Below are 12,439 nucleotides of genomic sequence, written 5' to 3' on the forward strand. Positions count from 1 at the left end.
AATTCCACGCTATCTAGAATGCTTCCACTGACTCAAAAACAAAAACATGTCCTAATCATCCTGTGGATACTTACTGTTTTCTGTCTCCACTAGATGTTCAAGGCTTACAACAAATATCAGTGTGCATAATGTGTTTCCTTGCTTCCTTTTACAGGGAAACCTAGCCTATATGTGTTAAAATTTTATGAGTTGACAGCAGCACTAGTAATTTGATACCACACTTCTTTCCAGTCTTTTTGTATTTACAGCTGATGGGCTCCCATCATCTTCATTTTTTATAGTCATTTGCCTAGTCTTCTTTGTATTCATATAGTTTCATTACAGTTGTTCAGCACAGAAAAGAAGTGCAGTTTAGAATTTGTTTGAAATTATTCATCCACCCAGTTTTGTGTTAATATACGGCTTTTAGGTAGTCCTTGCTATCCTGAAACTCACTATGTAGACCAAAGTGTTCTTGAACTCAAGAGATCTGCCTGCCTCTGCCTCCTGAGTGCTGGGATTAAAGGCAATGTATCGCTACTCTGGATTTTTATTGTGACAAGTTCTTCCCTAGCCCAGGCTGATTTTGAACTGGTAAACAATCTTCCTGCTTCAGTTTCCTAAGTAATGGGAGTATAAGTATAAAGCGCGATGCATTTAATTGATGTATTTTTAAGACAGGGTCTCTATTTACAGACCTGAATTACTATACCCAGGTATTTTTTTTTTTTACAATGAAGTTTATTTCCAGAGTCCTATGTTCATTGAGTGCTTGAGTTGGGCACATTAAAAGTCTGCTTCTTCTAGTGGCAGTGTGTGGCTTTAGTTGGATGGATCATATTGCTCACAGATACCAAATACTGTATGTATTACGGGCAGCTGAAATAAGGAAGTAGATAAGTAGCCACAACAATGGAAGGGGAGTCAAAGCCTAGAAAAAGGAAATGTCACTGTCTGAATTCTCCATTGTTAAAGCCTCTTTGTCTCAGAAAAAGTTCCAGTCAGCTTTTCGTAGCTGATAAGACTTAAATAAAAACCTGTGGTCTAATTGGATGTAGTGTCAAGAAAAAAACAAAGCCGATCAGTAGTTACAAAGTGAGCTAGGAGATCTAACCTTGAAGAGAGCAATTTAGTGGGAGCTCAGATTTTGCAACAACAACAACAAAACCCTTCAGGCAGGAAAAAAAGACCTACGCACATATTCTTCTGTATGAATTGCCTAAGTGTAGCCTGGATTCTAGGCAGTGGGGGTGGGTCTGAAAGGACAAAACAAATCTGTGCTGTCTCCTTTGTATAGAGTTTGGTTTTGATTTCAGGTGAGTTAACTGTTTTTAGCCACATGGTTAGAATCTCTTTTCAGAAACATAACAGAAGTGTCTTGACTTTTGCACAGAGTCCAGTACCCAGTTTGAGATACTAGATAGACCGAAAGAGGAAATTTGATTCATCAAAAGGAAGGGGGATCACTAGAAACTAACTTACGTGTTGAAAGGAGTAGACAAGTGTTGTAACCATATTCAAATACTGAAAGGCAGGTATACTTATGAAGAATGGACAGGTAAAGAAGACCAGTAAGAAAGACTCGGCAACTGAAGAATTTAATTTATGAACATCAAAATGATATTTGACAAAGCACCAGAGATACAGTAGTGTTGTTCTCCTCCTGCTTGGAGGCTGTGTTCCAACCGCCCACTAAGTTAGGAGGGTCAGGAAATGAGAAGTGTGCCTGGAATGGCTGTTGAGAACCAGTCAGGGATCACATGCTCTAGGAACAGCTGATGGCTATTTCAACTTTAATACCAGAGAACAAAGGCTATATATCCCTAGAGGAGTGGGCGGAGAGCTCCGAGAATAGGTGTACATAGTTGGCTGAAAGGAGGCACTTCAAGTATGCTTGATCTGCATTATACAGCACTCTCTTATCCTAAGAGTAGAATGTCAGTGCTTAATTAACATATAGGAGCAGGGAGGGGAGAGCTATCAGGGAGCTGGGTCAGAGGCCATACATCAAGTGTAGTTCGGGGAGTCTGAGTCTAGAGACAGTGTACAGATGAAGTCTGGCAGAGAGCAGGGGACCCTGCTGAGGAAAGGGCGTTTTGCCTTTAGTGCTCATAATAATGGCTATCCCGTCTGTGCAAGAACTGCAACCTCAACCAGCAGGGTACCTCCAGCACAATAGAAGTGCTGTTGAATTTGATAATGCATTAATAGTAATTATTTCCTCATAATAATAGAGATCAAAGACCACACAACAACTTGGTCATCATATTTTTTACCCAAGAGAGAACAGTAAAACTGGACAGTTCTGGGGGTAGTGGCACACACCTTTAATCCCAGCACTCCGGAGGGAGAGGCATGTGGCTACCCGTGAATCTAAGATAGCCAGTACTCTTTCTTGTTTTACAGAGAAACCCTGTCTCAACGAGTCAAAAACCAAACCAAACACAAAACCTGAAGCTGGAGAGTTTTCATATACAGTATAAGGATGTTAGGTTGACAAGATAGCTTAGGGAAAGAGTGCGTTACTTCGATTCAAGAACCAGCCTGGAAAGGGAAGATGGTGGTAGTGGCTTGGGGTGGCACCTTTGGTGGGTAGCCAACCGAGTGTAGTGAGTTACGAAATCAAAGTTCTTGGGAGGTGGAGACAGGAAGTTCTTGTTTATTTAGTTATTTATTTTTATTTTTGAAACTGGGTCTCTTGTAAGCCCAGTCTTGAGCTTACTATGTAGTAGGAGAGGACCCTGAATGCTTTTCTTCATTTTTAATGTACTGGAATTACAGATGGGTACTACCATACCTGACTGAGGAAAGAAGATGGCTGCACAGGGAGTTCCTTTAAAAAAACAAAATAAAGAATAAGAATGTGTAATTAATAAGACATATGTAGATAGTTTTAGTTTAGCCTTGTGCTTTTCAGAAAACTATGTTATCAGAATACTGATTTTATACAGTCTTGTATTTTTACCTGTGTATGTTTTTTTTTTTTTTTAATTCTTAAAAAAAAATTCCTTTGTTTTTGAGGCAAGGTTTTTCTGTGTAGTGCTGGCTGTCCTGGAACTCACTCTGTAGACCAAACTTGCCTCAAACTCAGAGATCTACCTGCCTCTCTTTGTCCTTAGCACTGGGATTAAAGGTGTGGACTACCACTGCTTGCTTACTTTTTTTTTTTTAATGGATCAGAATTTTTTTTATCAGTTACATTTTATTAACTCTGTATCCCAGCCGTGTCCCGATCCCTCATTCTTATATGTCATTCATTTTCAAAATGTAAATGTTTAGCTTGCATGTATGTATTTACACCACTTACATGCCTGGTGTTCAGGAAAGTCATAAGACAGTATCAAATCTTCTGGAACTGGAGATACAGGTGGTTGTTAACCACTGTGTGGGTGGTGGGAATCAAACCCAGATCCTCTCAAAGGAACAGATGTGCTTAACTGCTGAGCCATTTCTTTACCACACTGCCCGGGCTAGTGCTGCATCCTCCAATTTTAGTCTTCCAAGTGTGGCATTCTCTGCTTAGTTTACACATAAAAATCTATTGTATTGAAACGTTTAGGAACTCACTTGACATTTCTATGTGGAATTTGTGTCTTCTGAACTTGTTAAAGTTATTCGTTCCAGTAATCCTTTTCCCATATTTTTCTAGACTCTTTGGAATATTCCACTTAAGACTGTCATACTATGCAGACAAGGCTGACCTTAAACTTGCAGAGATTCCCCCCATCCTCTGTTTCTTAAGTGCTGCTGTTAAAGGCTTGTGTTACCATTCCAGATCTTCTTGTGTCTACCTTCTCAGTGCCAGAATTATAGACATGGTTGCCAAGTCTCCTTTATGGGTTGCTGGGGAAAGCCCGGGGCTTTGTTCATGTTAGTCAAGTACTGTGTCTACCAGTTGAGCAATATACATTCCCAGCCCTTTCCTTTGTCTTTTTATATGGAGTTTTCTAGTATTTTGGTGAAAAAGTTTTTTTTTTTTTTTGAGAAAGGGTTTCTTTGTATAGCTCTGGGTGTCCGAGAACTCAGAGAGCCAGCTGCCTCTGCCTTCCACGTGCTAGGATTAAAGTTTGTGGCATTTCTGCCAGGCTTTGTTGAAAAATTTTACATCACTACTCATAAGTAATAATAATCTGTAGTTTTCTCTTGTGATATTTTACTTTGATTTGATATCAGAGTAATAATGGCCTCATAAAATGAATTGAAAAGTATCCTCTCCTATTTTTAGAGGAATTCACAAAGAATTTATCCTTCTTTTATGTTTTAGTTAGTTGTTTGTTAAAAGATTATTAGTATTTTTATATGATTGATATTTTAATAAAGCAGCGGTTACTCTCTAACCACCTCTGTACCCAAATAACCACACAGACAGACTAGGATTTATTTAATTAACCTAGAGCACAATGCTGCACAATAATTTCTCCATCCTAAACTTCTAAGCTAGTATAGCTTTTTCTCATTCAGATTGTCCATATTATACTTGCTTTTTAATCATCTCCTAGGTCTGGTTCATTTCTCCTGATGTTTCTCTGTCTTTTCCTCACAGATCCATCCTGCACTTCCTAGCCTTTCCCCTCCTCTCACCAGACCAGGCTGTCCTTTCCTAGTCTGTGTATTGTTTATCACTGGCTGGTTGGCTTTACTGGCAATATAGAGAACAAATGGTGGCATGTTTACACAAACTTGAGACAGGAGATGCTTAAAATAAACATCACAGTGTGATGTGTGGATTGAAACTGGACATAGTGTGGTTGAGAAGTCAGCATTTCAATGAACAGGGGTAAACTGTATACGGTTCACAAGAATATTAGGCCAACAGTGGTTAAAACATCTTCACTTTTGCTTTTCTTTGTGGGTAATTAACGTCTTCCATGATGTCTTAATTTTTCATGAGCCAATTTCAGTAGTTTGCCTTTCACATGTTTCCCTTTTTGATGTATGGTTCATAGAATTTCTTTATAATCTTTTTATTTTGTTAAAGTTAGTAGTAATAATCCTATCTTTTATTTCTAGGTCACTCTAGCCCAAGGCTTTTCCATTTTTTTTTGAATAATTACTTTTTGGCTTCTTTTCTTTTCCATTCCCTGTGTCATTAATTCTTTCCTCTGTTTACTTTTAAGTTACTCTTATGTCTTCAGTATTTTAATTTTAATTTATGTGTATTTTGCCTTATTTATGGGTATTTTGCCCGCTATATCTATGCACCATTGCTTTCTCAGTTAGTGTCCACGGGTATTCTGGAACTGTAGCTAAGGATGGTTGTAAACTGCCTTGTGGGTGCTGGGAGTCACTTGAGTTTTCTTACAAGAGCAGTGAGTGTTCTTGCCAGCTGAGTCATCTATCCAGTGCATATTACCAACATTTTTTGTTTGTTTTTTTGAGACATGGTTTCTCTGTATAGCCCTGTCTGTCCTGGAAACTGCTTTGTAGACCAGGTTGGCCTCAACCTCCTGATTCACCTGCCTCTGCCTCCTGAATGCTAGGATTAAAGTCGTGTGTCACCACCTCCTCACAAAATTTATTTATGTATTTTTTTTTTATGTATGGGTGCTCTGAATTTATGCCTGCGTGACAGAAGAGGTATCAGAATCCATTATAGATTCTTGTGAGCCTGCTATGTGGTTGCTGATAATTGAATTCAGGACTGCTGAAGAGCAATCAGTGCTCAGTCAGTGCTGAACCATCTCTCCAGCTTCTTGCCAACATTTTATAATGAGATGAAATATAGTAGCTTTTTAATAGTCTCTTATACACAGAGGTGGATGCAGGTGGATCTCTGAGTTTGAGATTAGCTTGGTCTACATAGTGAGTTCCATGATAGCCAGAGCTATACAGAGAAACCGTGTCTCAAAAAACTGAAACATAAAAGACTTAGTATTACCAATATCTCTGTGTGTCCTAACTTCAAAATGGGGTTGGGAGATTGTAGTTGTTTGTATTCTGCTGTTTGTTGTTTTGTTTTGCTTTTTTGAGACAGGGTCTTTCTCTGTATTGAGACAGGGTCTTTCTCTGTAGCTGTTTCTGACCTTGGACCTGGTATGTAGGCCAGGTTGGCCACAAATTTGTGTTACTCCTTCTGCCCCAGCCTTAGAAATGCTTGAATTAACAGACATGTGCCACACTACCACTTTTGGTGTTGTTTGATAATACATTGAAGAGATGGTAAATATTCTTTATTCCTCCTTTTTTTTTTTTTTAAGATAAAAGCAGTGGTTCTGGAACTAATTCTGAAATGATGGAAAATAACAAGGAAGAGGTAAGTAGACTATGAAGCATTTTAAAGATTACTAATTATTAGCAATCAGTTTGAATATTTGTCTTTAGTGCTTCCAGTTTTAATTAATATGTACCAGCATTTTAAAGCTCCTGCTATATGCACTTATTGTTGTGAAACTTTAGTTTTTTTGTTGTTTAATTTGTGAAGGTGTTTGTTTTAATCATACAGCTCACTTTAGCAGGTTACTTGAGACAGAAAAGGCTTGCTAATTAATAAGATTTAAACATTATTATAGTGTATCAGTTTGAGGTACACACTGTGGAAATGGCTCTAAAATTTTGAGATTTTTTTTTTTTATACAGGCTCTCTGTGTATCCCTGCCTGTCCTGGAACTCTCAGAGATCTACCTGTCTCTGCCTCCTGAGTGCTGAAACTAAGGGTGTGTGCCACCATGCCCTACTGGTTTTAAGATTTTCCAAAATATGATATCCAGAGTTCCTAACCATTATCCTAACAATACATACTGTGGTCTTTCACTCGGGCCTGCATTTTAAGAGAAATAACTTTGTGCCATTTATTAGAGAAGAATAAACTTTTAAAATAAATTCCTAAAAACTTCTGCCTCTCATAAATATGATTAGTTCTGCTCCATTGTGTGTGTGTGTGTGTGTGTGTGTGTGTTTTGAGTGAGAAATAGATCATGGTAAGCATTGTAGTATTTCTCACATCCTTAGTTTGTGATTTTAATTATTTCAAGAGAATTAGCTCATTGGTTGCCAGAGACCAGCTCTAGCACAAAGGGTGAACCAAGGCGGGTTGCAGCTTTGGAAGTGAGCAGCTGGTTGGTGGTGTTTCTCTGTATACTCTTAATCTTTTAGTCTGGTAGCCTTTTTATTTGGGGCTCTCTCTGTATACACTTTAACTCTTAAACTTTCAGGCTGGTATCCTTGCCATTTGGGTCTCTCTGTATACACAGTTTAACTTTCTCTCTATATAGTTTAACTATATTGCAGTTTAACTCCCAAGGCTCATTGGTTATGAGAGCCTCCAAAGAAAAAGAGAGGTAGCAGGGACTTGAATCCTGAGCTTTCAGATTCAGGGTCTGAAGTTTTATCAGTTGAGCCATCTAGGCCTTCTGGTTTCTCTGTCACCAAAAGAGCTCTCTGGCTAAAAATGTTAATTGTTTAGCAGGAGAGGATTTTTTTTTTTTTATGAAAGAGGTTTATTAGAGCGAGATGAAGAGAGAAGGAGAGAGCGAGATATGATAGGGGAAAGGGAGAGGGTGCCTCCACAGAGAAAGGGGAGAGAGCAAGAGGGTAGGAGCGCAAGAGACGAGAGGGCAAGAGAGTGACAAAGTGGCAGGTTGATTCCCCTTTTTTTCCCATTTTTTTAAAATTTTTATTATTAATCACATTTTATTAACTCTGTATCCCAGCTGTATCCCACTCCCTCATTCCCTCCCAATCCCATCCACCCTCATCTCCTCCCTGCCCCTTTCCAAGTCCACTGATTGGGGAGGACCTCCTCCCCTTTCATCTGACCCTGCTTTATCAGGTATCTTCAGGACTGGCTGCAAAGTCCTCCTCTGTAGCCTAGCAGGACTGCTCCTCCCTTGGCGGTTGGTGAAGACAAAGAGCCTGCCACTGAGTTCCTGCCAGTTAAGCCAGGTGGCTCTTTTCACTCAGAGTAAAAGTGGCCGCAGTTGATCACTTCCACCTGATGGGGGAGTAGTCTTACAGAGGAAGACAATGCAGCCAGTCCTGATGAGACCTGGTAGACTAGGGTCTGGATGGAAGGGGAAGAGGACCTCTCCTATCAGTGGACTGGGGGAGGGCATAGGAGAAGAGGGAGGGAGGGTGGGATTGGGAGGGGCTTACAGCTGGGATACAAAGTGAGTAAACTGTAATTTATGAAAACAAAATAAAAATTAAAGTGGCCGTAGTCCTGACAGTTTCTTGTTGTAAATACAAGGGGTTGTAAAAAGAAAAACCCTACTTCCTTTTAACTTAATGGCTCATCAGTGAACAACAGCTTGCTAGAAGCTAGAGTCCTAACAATACTCTGAACTGCTTATCACTTACTAAACGTAAAAAACTTGCCAAAACATACACACATTTGCCAGACAAAGCAAGCAGATCTTCATGAACCTCACACACACGTGCACTCCATACACTCAATAGACAAAACAGTGTCTCAAAGACACTGTTCATCCACATACATGTAAACATACAAATATAAATATACATATATTCATGTGTGTGTATATATATATACATACAATATATACAATTAAACATAGACAAAGACACATTTTTGGATGAAGCAGATGACCTCAAATGTTTAATTCTGTTTTGGGTTTTTATACTACCTAATACAAAGGTTCTCTATTTACGGAAAAATTAAATTATTCAAAAATAGATGTAGTTGTTACATAAGAAGGGAGTTGCAGCAAGATTATTTATCGTAATATCTAGATACTTTGCTTATTATAAGTTTAAAGCAGTGGTTTTTATCTCTATTCTCACTATGAGTTCAAACTAGAAGTTTTATCTTTTTCTTATTTCAAATGTACATTATGTGTTCAAAGAAAACTTTTTTGTCAAGGTGAAGAATAGGTGTTTGTCTTATCTTGTATAGCTAACCATTTATTCTTTTTTTATGTATGCATATGGTCTTTCTTATTGTGGTATATACCTGGGCCTTATCCTTAGACTAAACCTCAAATGAATATATTTCCTTAATCATTAATTTGTTTCAGTCTTGTTTTCCCTCTTGGTGTAAATTAAGTGTTTGACATATGGAGGTCTGCAGAGCTACTAGCAGTTTTTGCTATACCATGCAGAAGGGTTTCAAAATTACTTGAATCAAGTTATCATCAGTGGTTATGAAATCAATTCATTTAAACAGCACTATGTCATGAAGGTACATCTTCAAAATAATCTGTAGGAAATCTTCCCGACAGAGTGAGGCAATAAGCAGTGCAGGTCTCTGCTACAGCAGATATGTGAGACATGCATGGAAAGGCAGTATAGCAACAATAAGCAATCTTGAGGCAAAATCCTTGGGGCCTTGCCTAAACCTGAGATACACCCATTCGTCGGCCATGCAAAAAACGAGTGGGCTGCTTTGAGGAAGCCCGCTTGTTTGCTTTTGCCAACCCAGCATGCAGTTGCTCTCAGGAAGTGTTAGAGTGCTTTCGTACACACACACACACCAAAACCACAACCCAAAGATTCAGAAAGCATCAGGACTGGTGGCAGCCCCAGCATTCAGGAGCCAGAGGCAGGCAGGCCTCTGAGATCAAGGCCAGCCTGGTCTGCATAGCAAGTTCCAGGCTAGCTGGAGCTATGTAGTATGACCCTGTCTCAAAATAAAACAAAGCTCACCATAAGAGAAAACGGAAGAGCTGGGGTGTAGGTCAATGCTAAAAGACATGCTGGGATTTTGATTTGTTGGGTTGATCCTCTGCTGGGGTCACAGCTGCCGCATTACTAATCAGACAAAAGTATTAAATATTCGACACTTTCAAAGAATAAACGAAACTTCAATAAGTAGAACACATGCCAGGTGTCCTGGGCCAAATCTCTAGGAACCCCCCCCCCCGAAAAAAGAGACAAATTTTGTCATCAGTAAGGAAAACTCAAGAATGATGAGAATTAGTGGCGTGTGTGTCTTTGGCAGCATAGTAGTATGGGGCTGAACCGAGGACTTTGCAGCTTTACCACTGAGGTACATTTTTAACCTCAGAATTTGTGTTTTTGAAGTTTTGTGAAGGAAAGATTTCAGTCTTACAAAATAGTATTTTGTTACTTTATTTGTATGAAAGATCTCCTGTAGAGATGTTGGGAGGATTAATTCACCAATGTGTTTATCTTTTCTCATGTTTAGGGAACTGGTACCTCAGAAAAATCTAAATCTTTGGGATCATCACGATCAAAGAGGTAAGTTGATGTTTAAAAGAATAAAATATCTTCCTTTTTTTTCTGGTTATTCGCTTTACTGTTTCTAAAAATACAATCCTTTTTCTGATTGACCTCAAGTACCATTATCCCAAATAAACCATTCTATACAAATTGAAATGCTTAGAGACGAGTACTATAATGTAATAAATCACAGTAGATGTGTGCAGTTTGAGTTGAAAGGAAATTGTAGAGAATGACTTACATAGTGACCTTTGTATTATATAGTTCTTTCCAAAGAAGAGAAAGGAGAAGTGTTGAATTTCTCTTGCAACAGTGAGGGTTTTTAAAGAGTTATGAGATGTATAGAATAGGAAGAAGCCATTACCCTTGTATATTACAAGAAGTGCAAAGAATGGTAAGGGGTCTTTTTTTCTTTTGAATTGCCTAACTATCCATATGTACAGGAATGATTTCCAGGCATACCCAAGACCCCAATATTCTGGGGATGGGCAGTTTTTTCTAGAAAATCTTATTGTAGCACTACTGGCTTTTCCAGTCTTTATACTATAGAATAGTATCTTATTAAAAACAATTTCCTTATTATTGATTAATTCTTTAAAATAGTGATTTTTAAGAATTGCCTTAAAAATCCACTTGCTACCAGAATATGTGTGTGTTCAGTCACAATCTCTAGTGAGGTGCTAATACTTGTTTCTATCAGTGACTCTGATAGCATCCTTGCTTGGGAGCCACTAATATATCTAATCATGTGTTATGGTCTTGTTACATTGTTCCAATTGTCAGAAATGCCTGTAACTATGAACTTAACTCTTCCATAGGAAACCTTCAGTTGTGACAAAATACATAGAATCTGATGATGAAAAACCCATGGATGAGAATGTAAATGAAAAAGCTGCTAATGAGAATTCAGAAAATGATATTACTATGCAAAGCTTGCCAAAAGGTAATCTGTATTAATTTTTCACATGAAGTTAAATTGAAATGTATTTTAATAATATATCCATTGTTATACATTGCTAGTGGTTTGGAAATGAAAACATACATTATTCAGTTATGTTAGATAGTTGTTATTTAGTTATGTGAGATAATTCAATTAGTTTAGAAAAGAACAAAATCAAACATTTTCCCTTTCCACTGGGTTTTTATTAAGGGGATGGCAAACTTTCCAAATTACATTTGAGTATGCAAGTAGGTTTAGGATTAAAGGTTAAAGTTTTTGAGTTAATAAATATCAGTGATCTTGCTAATTTAAAAATGAAATGGCTGTTCCTGAAAATATAAAATGTTTTATAGTCTACTTCAGTCTTACTGAATTGGTTTTTTGTGTAGTGCTGAGCATTATGCCCAGATCCTTTTGCATGATAGGCAAGTAATACTGCCTGTTGTCTCGCATACCTTGTCTTACTGCATTCTGGCGGTCTCTAAAAATGTTAACTCATCAGTAGATTTAGGTAGCTTCCTTCAAGTTACTCTTTAAACAAGCCTTGTCACAGACCTTTGGACTGTTGTAGTCCTGTGAAGCGTCATTGATTAGACTGGAGAGAAAAAAAATGCCAAATGGAAACCTTGGACTCTTCATTGTTGAAGAGTGTGTGATTAGATGATAAGAGAATAATAAAGGTCTTGGTGATTTTATGGTATTTCAAATTGGCAACTTTTTAGAGTGTATTTTCCTTTGTTAAATACGTTCTGGTCTCTTAGCAGATCATTTATAGCAGTATGTACTAAACCTCTTTATGTTTATGGTTTATGACTTCTCAATTGTGGAAGTTTGTTGAATGTGAGTATGAGAGATTGGGCTTAACTTAAATAGAGTAAGTTAGGATAATTAGGAGTTATAAAATAAAGAAAAATGATTAAAATGAAATAAGAATGATGGAAAGAAGAAAAGTAGAAGAAATTGAGGATGACTATAATTTACCTCGTTTTTACAAATTATCTTTAGCAATTTTATGTATTTGTTTTGGTGACTGATATCAGAAACAACTAATGTGGGAGCTTTAGTTTTAATGGCAGTTACTTTTGATTCTTGTCACTGGAATGCTTCTGGTGTAAGAACTAGGAAATTAAATGTTTCTTTTAATTGTACTGTAGACAGCAGTTGGTATATGATGTTACCGACTTGAATTAAGCTTAATTCTTGTATTCAAACAACAAGAACTATTTCATAAGCTTACATCTGGGTGACTATTTTGATTGTTACAGTGCTATATTGAGTATGGAGAGCCGGCTGTCACTGAATTATCTCCTTTAATCCTCTAATCCAGTGGTTCCCAACCTTTCTAATGTTGTGACCCTTTAATACAGTTCCTCATGTTGTAGT

The 12,439-nt window shown here is 37.8% G+C and overlaps 1 protein-coding gene across 8 annotated transcripts in view; it reads left to right on the top strand.

Moving 5' to 3' along the window:
• Window positions 1–12,439, top strand: part of Atrx (ATRX chromatin remodeler) — a 156,253-nt gene that overhangs the window by 38,430 nt on the left and 105,384 nt on the right. For all 8 annotated transcript variants that reach the window (XM_060374617.1, XM_060374619.1, XM_060374622.1 and 5 more), the window contains 3 exons: window positions 6,177–6,232; window positions 10,082–10,134; window positions 10,935–11,059. In XM_060374617.1, coding sequence (XP_060230600.1) covers window positions 6,177–6,232; window positions 10,082–10,134; window positions 10,935–11,059 — 234 coding nt within the window. The remainder of the gene's footprint in view (window positions 1–6,176; window positions 6,233–10,081; window positions 10,135–10,934; window positions 11,060–12,439) is intronic.

The sequence above is a fragment of the Meriones unguiculatus genome, chromosome X, assembly GCF_030254825.1.
Source record: "Meriones unguiculatus strain TT.TT164.6M chromosome X, Bangor_MerUng_6.1, whole genome shotgun sequence".
Classification (NCBI taxonomy): Eukaryota; Metazoa; Chordata; class Mammalia; order Rodentia; family Muridae; genus Meriones; species Meriones unguiculatus.